Below are 16,122 nucleotides of genomic sequence, written 5' to 3'. Positions count from 1 at the left end.
CATGGCGTCCAAATTGAAAATTCGCCTTAATTTTTTTTCTGACATTAAATTATTTTTGTTGGTTATGTAATTGGTTTTGTTGATAAACAAAACAAAATTACAGTGCAATAGGTTTTTAAAAATACATAAAAATATAATTAAAAAATAAATTTTTATTGTTATTAATTAAAAACTGCAATTGATTTTTTATACCCTCAATATTTTCGTTCTACAAGAAGAATAAATAATATTTCTGGAGTATCAAGAAGACATCACAACATTGAAATAACGTATGATGAATAAAACTCCATTAATAATTTATAACAATTGATTAATAATAAAATTTTATTTCTAGATATTTGTAAAATGAAGACCAACTATTGTTCATCAGATAAATCAGTTGAAAAGACTGTAATTAAACATGGTAAAATCAGCAATAAGCCACAAGATGGTTCCATCTGTTCCTTGCTGATAGAAGATGTCCAAACAATTCCCCAGGATATTGACTTGCAACAATATCACTCGGAAATATTAACTGGCAATTCAACAGTCCAATTGACAATTGATGAATCATCATCACAATTGGACAGGCAAATCGAAAGAGCCATCAAGTGGATGGGAGACAATGAAGTTGCTCTTGTTAAGATTGTTCTTCCAGCTCTTTCTGACCAAGAAGAATGTCCAAAAAATAACCAGCTTAAATTTAAAATAACACTGATTGATCACAAGCCAGTCAAACCCATCTGGGACTGGACACCACAAGAAAAATTTGACAAAGCATTGGAAAGAAAAGAAACTGGTGTTGAACTTGTTAATAAATCAAGAACAAAAGATGCATTTTATAAATTTTCAAAAGCTGTTAAAATAATAATTTCAATGGAGCCAATTAAAGATTTAAATCTTGATGATAATTTAAACAATAAAATCAATGATTTAAGAGTCAGTTTGTACAACAACATGGCAATGTGCCAATTGAAGTACAACAATTATGATCATACAATTGAACTCTGTAACAAAGTCTTGATGAGAGATAAAAATAACGTCAAGGCATTGTACAGAAGAGGCTGTGCTTATGGAGCTATCACAAATGTTGAAAAAGCACTTGATGATTTTAAATATGCTCATCATATTGAACCACAAAATAATGCTGTTAAAAGTCAACTATTAATTTATCAAGAAAAATGGAAAAAAGCTGAAAAAGAAACAAAAGATATTATTAGAAAAATGTTTACATAAATTGTTAATAAATATTTTATATTTTTTAAAACTTTTTTGGAATTTATTTATCAATCAATCGCATAAATACAAAAATACATTTTTTCTACCCATTTTTAAACTTATACCACAATTATATTATTATTATTTTTTTACATCTTGCATGCTCAACAATTTTTTTAAAAAATATTTCGAAACAAAATTAAGGATAGTTTTGATATTTAAATAAAGATCAGCTGCATTATTATTGATTAAATGATAAAAATATGTTAGTAATATATTCCTGCGATGATTATTGCATTGTTTGTTAATAATTATCATTAAAATATGTTGAGACATTATTACAAGATAACAAATCATATACTTAAAATCACATTTATCTTTTTTAATTATTTTATAAAAAAAAAAAAAAAATAACAGTGACGTATATAGTATTAAAAAATTTGTTGTTTTTTTTAACTTAAAATTATTATTAAACGATGTAATTTATATATTTTGATGTTGACAGATAATGAGCAAAAAAACAGTTGATGATTTTAACAGAAATAATAAATAAATGGCACAAAAATTTTACAATTATTTTGCCAATTATCGAGTCGAAATGATTGATTCATTTCCAGATATATTTTTTTCTTTAAATGCTACAAACATGCATGAAAAAAATTTATTAAAATGCACATTCACGCCAGTTGTTTTAACAATATTCATTTTTTTTTAAATATAATATTTGCAAGTTGACAAAAAAAAATCATTTTCATCATAATCGAATTGTTATTGTTAATATCATTGCAAATATGATTTCTTTTTTCTCTTTTTTTTTCTAACAAATTCACTGGCAAGATGTATCGATTATGTAAATGAGCAAGTGCATTTGCATTTTGTAATGATTTTTTACAACACATAACAGTTTAATTTACAAAGCTAATGGCAAATGCGCTAGTGTTAATTTTTTATATTCTTTTTTTAACGATACTCAGGATAATAAACTTTATAGCAAACACAAATGAAAATAATAAAAATTAAAATGAAATAAAAAAAGTAATTTTAAAATATCCTGAATTGTGAAAATGTGTGGCACAGCTGATGAAAATAAAATTACTAAAATTACAAACTTATTAACGCATTTAACTTTTTTTTTTTTTTATATAAATATTTACATTTAATGCAATTTAAAAAACAAAAAATCATCCTGAACAAAATTATTAAAATAAACCCGATTAATGAGTAGTTTTAAAATGTTTTTTTCTCTTTTTTTTTCTCTCTTTTTTTTTTTATACTTAAGAATTTTTATAAAAAAATTTTGAGTTATTATTTTTAATGACAATAATTATCTAATTATGGACAACATTTTCATGTGTCAACTATAACAATTTGCTAATTTTTTATTTACTTTAATAACGATTTTAAAGATCCATCGATAATATTATAAATACTGTCCTCTCACAATATAATTAAAATAAATTATTCTCATGTAAAAAAAAGCAAAAAAAAAATTGTCAGGTTATTTTATTTGAGTTTAAATATTGTTCAAGATTTATTTTTCTTTTTTTTGTTAAATATATCTATATATATTTTAGTGTTAATTAAAAAAAAAAAAAAAAATTAGGGAATGGATCATGGATTTTTAAGAAATATTTTAAAAATATATTTTACGATTGTTTAGGCTTTCCATTAACAGCACTCATTGTTACATTGGTTGCTGCTTCAGTTGCTTGTGCGACAGCAACAGAAACTGATTTTTCCACAAACTGTTGATAAATTGGCTTCATAAACTGTAATTTAAAATGGATAAATATTAATATGACAAATGATTAATAAAACGAAATAAAAATTAAGCAAAAAGTACAATTAAATTTAGCCTTGAAAGCAAATATTATAAATTATTTTTTTGTCACGACAATGGGAAGCTGCAGAAAACTTACAAATCACCATACCTTGATTGATGATTCCAAAACGCACTCGGGATTATTTAGGGACAAAATTATACAATTAAAATTCAAGAAAACAAAGTGTATGTGTGTTTGTTAATGTTACTAAGTGTTTTTCTTTTTTTTAAATATATATTATCTAATTAAATAGTGAACCATCGATTATTTATGTTAAAAAATAAGATGAAATAATAAATTAATAAAATGTTGATGATAATTAATAAATTAAGCGTGGGATCATATGTAACCATGTTTACGAAAATGGGTATACACAATGGTATAAGTTGGTATTGCTGCTAATGTTATGAAAAAGGATAGGACAAGGTAACGTATTTTATGAGCTAGATGAGCGCATAGCCAGGCCTGTCGAAAATAGAGAAAGAGCATATTAGCTGGCTTATTTTTTTGGTTTGTTTTTATAAACAAATACACCGTGTATTGTTTGACAGTTTGAAATAAATATTATAATGTTTGTTAAGATAGTGGATAGTATTATGAAAATATATATTTAATCAACATGGGCTTGAAGCATTAAATATTTAATTAATTATAACTTACATTGTCCCACATTGCACTTGCCAGAGCATCAATTTGAGTACCAACTTCTCGAAATTCACCACTCCATCTAGATAATTATTAAATAAATTAATTAATCAATTTCAATGAAAAGATTAAGAGTTTAAGAATAAATAGCTTACCTTATGTATGCCCATAAAGCAAGTGTCAATAGTGCAACTCCCATTGTGAGGTTACAAAAATTAGCAACTGGATAAATACCAATTAATCCAAATACACCAGATAAAATATATGTTATAATAGCAATTGTAAAAAATACTGCTGGTGTACGAGCTGCTTTAAATATATTTTTTGATTCATTGTGTGCTTTAAATTGAAGAAATGCTTCATCCATATCCTAAAATTATTTGTCAATTAATAAAACAAATTAAGCAAGTAATAATAAGTAGCTTTAACAAACCTTGCTTAATTTTTCTCTATATTTTTCACTAAAATCGTCACCTCCCATTTTTCGTTTATTTGAAAATTGATAAATTGCTTTTTCTACACATCTTTTATGCTCTGATTCTAAATGTGCTGTTGCTAAAAATGGTTTTGTTCCACCACAAACACACTCCATCAATTGTAAATACAGATCTTTAGCTTCAGCAACAGCTGATAAATTATTTGCCTCAGCAGTTGCCTGTATTAATTAATTTAAATTAATAATTATTAACTCGTAAATAAAATATACAACATATAAATTAATAAATAAAAAAGAAAATTTACCTCAAGCATACTTTTAGGTTGTGGTAATTCATCACCTTTATATATTTCAATATAACATTTAAAATATGCAACTAAATCTTTAGCTTTAACAGATTGTCCATTAATTTTTTTAGTAACTAAATTTTCAGGTGCTAATAATGTTGGTATTAATTTTCTCAATTGTTTTTTAAAATCTGTTTCAATTTCTGATAATCTACCATCAAATTTTGGATTTGTTGCAATTTTTAATCCTGGATGTGGCATTAAAAAACATGATATATCAGAAAAACATGATTTAATATGTTTACGTAAACTTTGTAATTCTGGATGTTGCATATCAGATACTTCTAAACGTCTTTGTAATAATTTAAAACCACCATCAGCACCATATTCAGCTTCATATGGATACGTCCAATCTCTAACTAAAAATTGTAATCTTTGAAATGGTGTTGAGCCAGATTTTTCAAGTGCAAGTCTTCCATATTCAGTGAATAATTGTAAATGTTGTAAATCATCTTCTTGTATATTTGATGATAAATTAAATATTTGTACTGATGATAACATTGTACTTAATGCAAATACAGTTGCACAATCTCTAACTGTTGATTGACTGTCAAATGCACCTTGTGTATCCATCAATATAACAGCTATTTTTTCACCATTTGGTAATGTTGTTGGATATACTTTTGACCACATTAATATACCAGTTGTTTCTCTTTCTGAACCACCACGCCATGAAAAACCACTCAATGGTTCATCATCATTACCAAGCCATGAATCATCTGTTTGTTTGTCGATGTACTGTTAATAATAATAAAAATTATAATAAGCTTCTTTTGTCAAGTAGATAATTTTATTTTTTTATATGTAATACCTTGCTGTCCATGTAACGTAAAAAAAAATCAAGCAAAAAGCTTTTTCCTTTTCTGAATGCACCAGCAACAGAGACAACCACAACACTGCGGTCTTTTATGTCATCTTGAAGTAAAATATCTGACAGGGCTTCCTCGTCAAGTTCAAAGGTATGATTTGGATGTGCCAAGACTACCTGTACTGGATGTCCTTTGTCCTCTTTTATATTTTTTTTTTCCATTGATGAATCCATCGTAGACAATTTCTCAATTTTTTCTCGTCTCGCTGGACGTTCTGTAATATTATTAAATTACATTTTCATATAAAACCAAAGCCAATTAAAATTATCATTTAAAACGTCTATTTCTAGTTCAAGTTATTTCTAGTATTTATAACATTTATCTTTCACAAAAAATAAATAAAAAACACAAATTTTCGACTAACCTATTTCTTGATATCTGTTATTTCCTGGCACACGATTTACATTCTCATCTAGCAAGGCCATTGGCGGTTTTGTAGCTGTAAAAATAAAAATAAAAAAAAATAAAAAATAATTCAAGTCATCTAATAATTCAGTAGCATAAATTATTCGTTTTTTACATTTATAATTATTACGTATTGAAAAATGTAAAATTAGATAATCATGAATATCAATTATGTACACAAATCAAAATACAGATATATAAAACAAATTTGAGGTTATACTTCATGTAGGTATTGATATCAATGATTCTATTAGATTTGTTCAATAAATAAATCAATACAAATATTAAAAAAATGAATCGTTCAATTTCCTTTTTTTTTAACTAAACAAATTTTTTTTTTCAAATCATTTTGTTTAATACTTTTATTTATAAAAATTTTTTCGTGGCAATGTTTTTTTTTTTTTTTTAATAACGTGATAATTTAAATAACTATTTTATCGATCAAGCAAATTCTAACCAGAGCCATGGAGGTGTATAACTCGAATTTCACTGAAGCTCATAGAATGGAGCAAGTCAGTACGTTTTTCTGCCGGTGATGACGCTAGTGGGACGAGTGCCCAAAGTCACATGTTGTTTTTGTTTATATATTTTTTTTTTTTTTGTGTAGCGCAGTTAGAGACTTAGAGTATTCCTTCATTATGTAAAAAAATAATACAACTACATAATACATTATTTATTTAACAAATAAAATTAAAGCAATTTATTTTAATAAAATAAACACCAAGGACAAGCAGTGTCTAAAAAAAATGAAGCTAAAGAATTGATGTGACTATAAAGAAATTATATGATAAGCAACATTAATTCCTTAGCTTTATCTTTTCTTGATTGCTTGTCACTGAAATATTTATTAAAATAAGCTAACTGTTATTTGTTAAATATTAATGATTATGTAATTGTATTATTACAAATAACTCTCTACTAACACTACACAAAAATATATAAACAAAATAACATGTGACTTTAATAAAACACTTTCGTCCCCTAACAGACTCATCACTGGCACTGACTGACTTTAGCATGAGCTTCAACAGCTCCCTATGCCGCATGCGCGCATCCCTTTTTGTCAAAAAAAAGTGTTAAAATTTAAATTATTAGTTGTTTATACCTTCAATAACTTTTGAACAAATAAACATAAAAAAATTTTGTAAAGTCCAAAAAATTGCTGATTAAATTTCTGAGTGCTACACACTTTTCTAAAAAATCGTTAAAAGCAATCCTTCATGGCTATTTTTTTATTAGAACATACCAGACACTACTTATTATTATAAACAATTGTTGATAACTAATTAACGCGAGTTCGGAGCGTTTTTTATCAAAACAGTGTGGCTCTCGGTATTTAAAAGACCAACAATTTGAGACTAAATGGAAGTATATAAGTTTATTTTTTAAAAAGTTATGCGAGGTATAAAAAAACGTAAATTTTGTTTTTTTGTTAATTAACAAATTTCTAACAATAGCAAAAAAAAAACTACCTCTTAATTATATAGATTTTTCAATTTTTAATGTCTAGGCAAAAAATTGCATCAACGATTTATTTTTAGTTTTCTTAATATTTTGATTTTAAAATTTTTGCAAAAACATTTTTTGTTGATAACTAATTTATTAACGAATATTTTTTTTTTCTATTCTCGGTTGTAGTATTTCTTCTAAGCTTCAATTTGGCTCTAATACGAACATCCTATCTATATTATTCCGCCTACGTAAAAAAAATAAAAAATAATTCAAGTCATCTAATAATTCAGTAGCATAAATTATTCGTTTTTTACATTTATAATTATTACGTATTGAAAAATGTAAAATTAGATAATCATGAATATCAAAAATAATGAGTATTATTTATTAATAGAAAAATAATATAATAATATTATTAAACGGACCACGAGAAACCATTCCAAATTCGTCTGGTAATTCATGACGATATCTACGTTCAACTGGTATTTCTTGTTTATTTTCACGAGTTACATTATCACGTACTCTGTGTCTGTATAACTTATTACGTTTTTCACTCATTTTTTAATAATATAAAACAATAACTGTTAATTAAATTTAACTATTTATTCATAATAATAAACACTTTAATTATTAAAATTATTTATAACAGTCGTGTGTGTTTGTGAGTTAATATATATAGATTTTTTTGTGAGTGTGTGTGATGGGTGACTAGTTGAAAGCCAGAACGAGACTAAAGTCCGGATAGTATGAGGTGAACACAACGTAGTGCATAACTAAGCACCAATGAAAACACTTGGCATTCAATGGAAAATTGTCAGCTACTGAATGCAAAATTGGCAGCCAACTACAACTCAACAATTTGACCTTGATATGCATTTTTTTTTTTTCATTACTTTAATTTTTTATTTATGGCTCAAAAATAACAATTAAAGTAATTTCGATTTTTGAATAATTCGAAACATAATTTTGTGATAAATTTTTTAATTTAATTTGGAAAAGATTACTTACTGAATAAAGTTACGAGAAAAAGAAAAAATTATATATTGCTGGAGGCAGAGAGGAGAGAGAAAGAAGTGAAATTTAATTCTTTTCTTGAGATGTAAAATAATGAAAGTGAAGTTTGTAAAATGAAAGGAGAATATTCGTCTCTTGAATTTTATTCAAGTTATGTAGTGGATGAATTTTTAAAGAAAATATATATAAAATTCACAGTGACATCGTTAAAGTCTGAGGATAGTAACAGATGAATAAATCTAATCAAAAAATTTTCCTCAAATTTACAAAATCTTTTTTTATAAAAAACTTTTTTACTTGTAGTTATTTCTAAAAAATTTATTCAAATTCTTTTTTTTGTTTTTTTATATTGTTTATGTAATTTATGTTGATTAAATTTTTTTTTACAATTCAAATTTTCAATGGAATGTTATTTTAGAAATTTTCTATGAAAAAAAATTTAATTTAATTTTAGTTTGTAATAATATAAAATAATTGATTTGAATTTATTTGACTGAATGATTCATGTTTAATTAGAAATATTCATTGATCCAAGTTATAATTAAAATGAACAAATTGCTGTTATTAAAAAAAGCAGGATCAAAGTAAATACTCCGCATACTATGAGCTCCAGTTTAATATTATTTTTAATATCATAAAATACCTGCGAGATAATTTGCTTTTATCAATAAATATACATCAAGTGTCAATTAAACAATCCATTGAACAATTGATAAATTTAATTAATTATTTACGAGGGAGCCACTTGTCGGTTACAAAAAAAAAAAAAAAATATATACATGCTTTTTAAACAACGTCATAATCATTGACAGAATCATCATTCAATTATCATTATTATTATTGACTGTCATGATCTAAAAATTCTTTAATAATTTATGTTAATTTAATGTGTCACATCATCTCCCACATTGATTCTAAATTAACGATGACATAAGCATTTAAACAACAACAAAATCAGCGAATGATGTCAATTTTTAGCAACAAAATATCATCAAAATCATCAACAACATCAACACCACTTGTTATGTCGACATATCTTTCTCTGTCTTTTAAATGACCTGCTTGTTTATTTTGCAAAATAAAAAAACACGATAACACTGATGATAATCAGGTGACAATAATTATTTTGGAGTAAAAAAAAAAAAATAATTTGATGTTAATGATATTCTGATGATGACACACACACATAATTTTCAATTGACCAGAAAAAAAACAACAAAGACAAATATAATAACAAAAAAAGAATGTTCTTTTTTTTTTTTGTTGTAAAATTGTTGTTAATTAATTTATGCAATTACCTTCAATGAATTCCTTGACGTTGGGCATGTTATTGTTTAATAATATATATCCAACAAAATATTGTCAACTTTGTAATGACAAGATATAATTTTCATACAGCTGGATGTCCAATTCACATATATACACACATGCAATATACGTTTGCGTAGAAATTTATTGATCAATATATTTTATTGATGCTTTAATTAACTTTAAAAATAAAAATGAAAATTATACATTTATTAGAATATAATTATTTTGTTTATTAATTTACAATTAACTTACCGACATATGAAGAAATGTCGTCGTGTTTATGTTCTACGTTATTAATCGCCATTTTGGATGATATTTACTTTTCATTGTGACAGTAAACTTATGAATATAAAAATCCCTAAAGATCACTAAAAGATCCCTATAAGATTTTTCAGTTATTAAATTTGACTGCAGATGTCGTTGCGTACGCTAATGGCGGCTGCAAAAAAAAAATAATAAAAAAATAGTAATTTGAATTGGCCAATATTTCCCTCCAAAATTAAAAAAAAAAAAATAAAACAAATGACGATCGGCAATTGTTTTTTTTTTTATAATGTTTATGGCATTTGTGACGTCATTCAGTGTCGGTCTTTCGGAGCAAACGGTATAATCGTCGTTAAAATTATCACATAAAATTTAATTATTAATTATTGTTGAATTAATTGTTTATAAATATTACGTTTATCTACTATATTTGTCATTCGCGATGTTATTTATTTATTTATATCAATAATTACAGTGAAAAAATAGCTTTTCAGTGAAAAAAATTGACCTTGAATGAACGAAAAACGGAGTAAATTAATTAATTAAATAAAAAATAATAAAAATTTATTGTGAATTAATGGATTATATTAAAATGAACTAAACAATTTTACGGAGTATTTTCGGTGATTGATTTTACAAATTTTCAATTTAGTGTGTGTGTTTGTTGTTGATAAAAAATAAAAAAAAAAAAACGAAAATAATCAGTGATTTATGAATATTTATGATGGACATGAATAAAATGATTGAAAAATTATCGGATTAATAAAATTGGAAAAATCAAAAAACGAGTAAAAAAAAAAAAAAATGATGAATTGAGGGTGCTATTTCGTTTTGGCGGAGGTGTTTTCGAAGATGGCGGCGTTGCGGTCCATACAGTCTCTCCCAATGTTATGGCGAAGTTGTGGATGCTGGTGTGCGCGAGGTGGTTCGTTTCGTGCGCGAAAATCCTTGTGTTATTATCGTGTTCTTTATGTACATGTTTAATGACATTTTAGCATAATAATAATATACCTAAAATCATCAATAATCATATTGGTAAGTTGTTAAATAATTATAAACTTTATTAATTATATTTTAAAGTGTTAAATCTATTATTATTTTCATCACGAAATATTCAGCAAAAAAAAAAAGAAATTTCATGAAAATATATGTCGTAGTATTATGCTACTGTTGTTGTTGTTTTTCAAGTTGTTTTTTTATTATTTATTATTGTTATTATTATCTTGTTAATTATAATATTACCGGTTTATGCTAAAAAATATATCCGGCAATAAAAAAAAAAAAAACAACAACAAACATGGCTGACTATTAAACACGACTATTGTTTTTTTTTTTTTTTTAATTTTTTTTAAATGTGCAACAAACAAATATAAAAAAAAAAAAATTAGACAAATAATACTAGATTTAAATAAAAAAAAAAAAACGGAGTGTTATAAATATTTTTAAAATTAGAAAATTATTTATTTTTAAATTTTGAAAAAAAAATTATAAAAAAAGTTTGAAAAGGAATAATTTAAAGCGGGGAATTTAAAGGGACAGATGAGGTCCCACACGAGGTATTTAAAAATTTAAATCTCCCAGCTGGGCCCAATTGTGGGCTCCACACACACGCAAAGACACATGTATTAGGAGTATATGTGATGATTTACTCACCACGCGGTCGTTCTCTTGCCCAGCACGTGTTTTTATCAATATCTTGTTTTTTTTTTTTTATATTTTTTTTATAATGTCTTTGCTGAAGCATAAAAATCCCTACAGCTCTTGATATTTATTTTTAACAAAATCAATTGACTTTAACAAGCAGCCTAAATTTGTACCATTGAATTTCTACTTGTATAAATACACACACACATTTACCATCATTAGAAATATTTTATATTTTTTTTTTTATTATACAATTTAATTGCAGTCCAATTAATTTCACACGTGTCGACGTCCTCTATATGTGGGTTATTATATTTTATTTTTTTTTTTTACTTTTTTGAAATTATAGTCTTCTTTTATCTCTTTTATTTAGTTATTTTTCTTCTTTGTCTTTTCGGTTTCTCTGCCAAATAAACGCCGAGATGTCGACTGCAATCACGAGGGTGATTCACGACTTTTGGCACATATATATAAACTTTTGTCAGTGTGACTGTTTTTAAAATCTCTTTTTCTCTCTCTTTTTTTTTACTCTGTATTTATGTTTAAATCGGTGATGTGTGGGTAGTTTTTTTTATTTTTATTTTTTTAAGTATGTACATGCTTGCAATTTTGCATACAAAGTGTGCCATCCCGTCTGGATTATTTTATACTGCATTGAAATTTTGTCAATTTATTATTATATATAAATTAGAAGCTATATATATTTACTTGATTAATTTTAGAATTATATAAATTACTTGATTGATTGGCGATACAGCTATTATTTTTCTTCATCTTTTAAACATTGTGCCAAATAATTAAAAAAAAATAGAAATAAAACAATTCAATGATTATCGCTTAAATTATATTTTAATTTTATAAATAATTTAATAATTTACTTTTTCAAGTGTTTAATTTAATTGCAAATTTAGAGGATATATTTTTTTATTTTTTTTTGGAGTTAAAAAAATACTGTATGGTAATTTTTGAATTTTAGATTATATTAGTCATTATTCTAGGGTCAAATTAGAATGAAATGTCAGGTTTAACTATATTCACCGGCTATATAACAAATGTATAAAAGTACCCTAGTGCCGATCGTAGGCAATTTCTGAGTATTATGCTCCCGTGAGCACTATGCTCGTATGCAAATCGTAAAATGCGTTCATCGTAGTTATACCTCTCAACATTTATACACCGTAATACTCTAAAACACATATACATTTACTCAATGCCATCAGTAATGGTAACTTTTGTGCCATGCCAGTTATTTTTTTAATAATTTTTTATTACTATTATTTATCAGAAATTTATTCATATTATATATATTTTCGATTCGAGCTTTTTATTACTATTATAAAACAATATTAATTTTTTTCACTCGAGGCAAAAAAAATCGGTTAAAAATATTTTTAATTTTTATAGAGCCTATTGATAATTACTGTTTTATTATTGTCAAATTTTAAATTTGATAATTGAATTTTAATAAAAAAAAAAATCTAAATTTAAATTAATTTGTTGGAAAATATTTAGAAATTAATTTTTAACTTTTGATGAGTTAGAAAGTCACCTGTGACATCCGGCCGAGTGTTCATATAATATTTCAAGTAAATCGTTTGAATGATTTCTGAGAAAAAATGATAACAAAGATAGATCGGACATTCAAATTTATTATACATATATGTAAATCTATTGAGAGCTGGAGAAAAGACCATTGTGTGTGTGTATTTTGATAATGAAAATAATATTTTTTATATATAATTTATCAAAATCTATATGGATATTATTTATGATGATCAAAGGCTTGGAGTAAACTGGTATATATGATAAAAGGAAGGAGGGTTGTTTGGATGGGTGAACGCGTCAGCAACGTGAATATACATAAATCTAGCAAGTGACCACAGAATGCAAGCTATATTGTTCATGCAAATGGTCGCGGATATGGTTGTAGAGAAACACGAGAAATAAAGATAGCCAGAGAAAGAGAGAGAAAGAGGGTGATTACAATTGCATGCTGGGTCATATATGAACCAGGGAAAAAGGGGGGTAGACCATGACTACGACGACTATGTTGATATGTTATAAAAAAGAGGAGAAAAAATTGGCAAAGTGCGGGTTGTAGTTAGAAAGGGTTGCTTGCAATTGCAGATTCACCATGGATGAGAAAATGTATTTGCGATTGTAAATGTTAACACGGTAAATGTAAATATATATATATGTGAATACACCTGATCCACTGAAAGCACTGAAAGCGCACTGAAAGCTCAAATATTCAGGTCAGTTATCATTTCATGTACGCGCGCGCGAATGAGTCACTATATAATTGCATATTCGTGAATAACTAACAGTTTAGAACATCACTAATCGGAAATACAAATTTTGAATGACTAAAATATATATACACAGTATAATTTTATTCATTATACTTGAAATAATGTTTACCAACAATTGTCAACATTGCATTTTGATTTTTTAAAATAAAATTAAAAAATTTTTAATTTCAATTTGTATGTATATTGTAATGGCATTATTAATGTACTCTAATTTTGTATTATCTCATTTATTTTTATCTCTCTCTCTCGCTTGCTCGCTCTCTTTTTTTTTTTTAATTAAAAAAAAAAAATGTTTTTTAATGTAAAAATTGTATTTTAATGATACCTATTGACAAGGATTTCTTTGTAGATGAAAATCTGGCACACACATATAAATAAATATATACAAAGTTGTTTTGTATTTGGCTAGAGTCCAAATATTTTACTGGTGATGATACATCGTCCCGCGGGATATCATACATGAGACATTTAATGTAATTGCATGGACTTGTGCACTATGTACAAAAATACACAATATATACCAATTCATTTATTTCAAGTAGACAATAGAAAATTTAAATACCCTGCACACAGGCGTTTTAAAAATAAATTCAACAAATATCGAACCTTTATTTTCAACATAGAATTTGCCTCTCTCTCTTTATCATTAAATTCTATAACATGATTTTCAAATCTCGATCCATTATCATTGGATTTACCTGTTTACATTTTAATTCACTATTTACTTGAACTGTTGGCTCAGCGTAATTATTACATTTTCATTTATAAAGCACTTTTAAATTATTTGAAAAAAAAAAGAATTTAAAATATAAAAAATTAATTTAATTTGACGAGAGTATTTATAATTATTTATATTTCTTTTTTCAAATTTAAATTTTTTTAAAAAATATTAAATTGATTATTTCATTTAAAAAATTTTTTTTATTTACAAAAAATGATAATAATAATAATAAAAATTCTGTTGTTTTTCGCAGTAGGGAATGCATCATGAATTCCCCTTTGCCATCGAGCAAACTAAATGAATATCGGTGAGACCCATGAGACCAAATTAATAACTCGTGTATATATATATTTTTTGGTACAAGGTATAATGAAAATTCCTTCTATATACAAGCATAAACACAATCAAAACTTCATTAATCATTACAAATTAGAAAATCAAATTTTTTTAATAATAAAATACAAGGGTTGTTGTACAGTCGCTAAATAATTTGATTCAATTTATTTTTTATTAATTATAAAAATTCAAAAATAATTTTAAAATTCATAAAAATATAGATTGTGTCATTAATATATTTTACCATAATTAAAAAACATTTTTAAACATTAAAAAAATCATTAAAAAAAAATCATTAAAAGCTCTTTTTTTTTTTTTTTTAAATTTCGAAATAATTTAAAAATAATTAACATAATTTTTTGTATTTTTTAATTAGTTTAATTACGGTGTTAATTCTTGCTTTGAAAAATAAATAAAAGTGATTTTTTTTTATTTATTAGAACAGGTATTTTATTTGAAAAAGAAATTATTTATTTTCAAGAGTTCATTATTATAATAAAGTAAATGAATATTACAAATTGTGTACACAATATTTGACGGGTAATATATTAACCAAGTTATTAATACAAATTTATGTCGAACAAGAAAATACATAACAGTGACAAAATAAAGTTTTACCATCTGGCTTAAATGGATTAGTACGATTAATCGATCCAAGAATTCGTTGCTTGTTTTTTTTTATTTTTTTTCTGTGTGTATTTCTGTGTTGCTGGGTTTGTAAATGTTGAAACAAGTATTTGAACGTTATCTGATACTGACCAACGAATTAGTCCCTACCTTGTTAAGTGACAAGGAAAAAAAAAAAAATAACAAAAAAATTACTCAAGTCATCTTTCGTGCTTTTTTCTTAAACTCATGAAAAAGCTGTATTTTCTAGAGAGGCTATTTTTTTTTCACGTACTAGTGCGTTTACGTAAAATCTAAGGGATATTAATCCCCGTTACGGATAAAACCTCGTGAGAAATGTATATATACATGCTGGAAAAAAAAAAAATATACAAAAAAAAAATCGAGGAAAGTTGAGGGGAAGATTGAGAGTCTGGTTTTTACACAAGACACACAATTAAGCTCCGATTTTTTTTTTCATCTTCTTCTTTTTTTGACGAGTAACAATTGATCTTGGCCAAATAGAAATAAAAAAAAATAAATAATAAGTTAATAAGTGGCTAATAGATAACACACATTCGAAAAAAAAAAAAATATAATTTATTACGCAAGCACAACTGTGAAGATGTAAGGATTTTTTTTGTTTTTATTTATTTTTTTTTTTTGTAAAAGATAAAAAAAATAAGGGTGTATAGAATATAAGGGATTCAAAAATTTCAAGAGGTGTAAACTTTGTCGAT

The 16,122-nt window shown here is 25.4% G+C and overlaps 3 protein-coding genes across 11 annotated transcripts in view; 2 read left to right on the top strand and 1 right to left on the bottom strand.

Moving 5' to 3' along the window:
- Nucleotides 1–98: 98 nt before the first annotated feature.
- Nucleotides 99–2,158, top strand: LOC122851248 (peptidyl-prolyl cis-trans isomerase FKBP4-like). The gene is made up of 2 exons (XM_044150362.1): nucleotides 99–269; nucleotides 335–2,158. The coding sequence occupies exon 2, from the start codon at nucleotides 346–348 to the stop codon at nucleotides 1,213–1,215; it is 870 nt and encodes a 289-aa protein (XP_044006297.1). The 5' UTR covers nucleotides 99–269; nucleotides 335–345; the 3' UTR covers nucleotides 1,216–2,158.
- LOC122851245 (atlastin) lies at nucleotides 2,063–9,835 on the bottom strand. 4 transcript variants are annotated; one of them, XR_006373674.1, is made up of 10 exons: nucleotides 9,752–9,833; nucleotides 9,487–9,676; nucleotides 5,682–5,756; nucleotides 5,260–5,531; nucleotides 4,407–5,186; nucleotides 4,099–4,320; nucleotides 3,821–4,035; nucleotides 3,681–3,747; nucleotides 3,129–3,485; nucleotides 2,852–2,966 (listed from the first exon to the last, which is right to left on the bottom strand). XR_006373674.1 is itself a non-coding variant. In XM_044150354.1 (9 exons), exons 2-9 carry the CDS (start codon nucleotides 9,512–9,514, stop codon nucleotides 2,844–2,846), a joined length of 1,782 nt encoding a protein of 593 aa, XP_044006289.1. In that variant the 5' UTR covers nucleotides 9,515–9,676; nucleotides 9,752–9,835; the 3' UTR covers nucleotides 2,063–2,843. The 4 variants fall into 4 exon arrangements, 2 of the variants coding, with proteins under 2 accessions (XP_044006289.1, XP_044006288.1); XM_044150354.1 differs by lacking the exon at nucleotides 3,129–3,485 and having other exon boundaries at nucleotides 2,063–2,966; nucleotides 9,752–9,835; XR_006373673.1 differs by lacking the exons at nucleotides 9,487–9,676; nucleotides 9,752–9,833 and adding an exon at nucleotides 7,600–7,985.
- Nucleotides 9,836–10,644: 809 nt separating this feature from the next.
- Nucleotides 10,645–16,122, top strand: part of LOC122851242 (probable serine/threonine-protein kinase yakA) — a 151,671-nt gene continuing 146,193 nt past the window's right edge. For 3 of the 6 annotated variants that reach the window (XM_044150349.1, XM_044150351.1, XM_044150347.1), the window contains exon 1: nucleotides 10,645–10,798. The gene's annotated coding sequence lies outside the window, so the exon portion shown is untranslated. The remainder of the gene's footprint in view (nucleotides 10,799–16,122) is intronic. The other 3 variants (XM_044150346.1, XM_044150350.1, XM_044150345.1) reach the window with 1 other exon arrangement.

The sequence above is a fragment of the Aphidius gifuensis genome, linkage group LG3 (genome assembly GCF_014905175.1).
Source record: "Aphidius gifuensis isolate YNYX2018 linkage group LG3, ASM1490517v1, whole genome shotgun sequence".
NCBI classification, from domain to species: Eukaryota; Metazoa; Arthropoda; class Insecta; order Hymenoptera; family Braconidae; genus Aphidius; species Aphidius gifuensis.
This window is presented reverse-complemented; position numbering and strand designations above follow the sequence as displayed.

Bases quoted from the DNA above. Each gene is read 5' to 3' on its own strand.
- LOC122851248 (XM_044150362.1), top strand. From the start codon at position 346: ATGAAGACCAACTATTGTTCATCAGATAAATCAGTTGAAAAGACTGTA.
- LOC122851245 (XM_044150353.1), bottom strand. From the start codon at position 7,732: ATGAGTGAAAAACGTAATAAGTTATACAGACACAGAGTACGTGATAAT. The intron at 3,748-3,820 runs GTAAGCTATTTA...ATAATTATCTAG, and splicing joins GCTTTATGGGCATACATAAG to ATGGAGTGGTGAATTTCGAG. The intron at 2,967-3,680 runs GTAAGTTATAAT...TTTAAATTACAG, and splicing joins CAAGTGCAATGTGGGACAAT to TTTATGAAGCCAATTTATCA.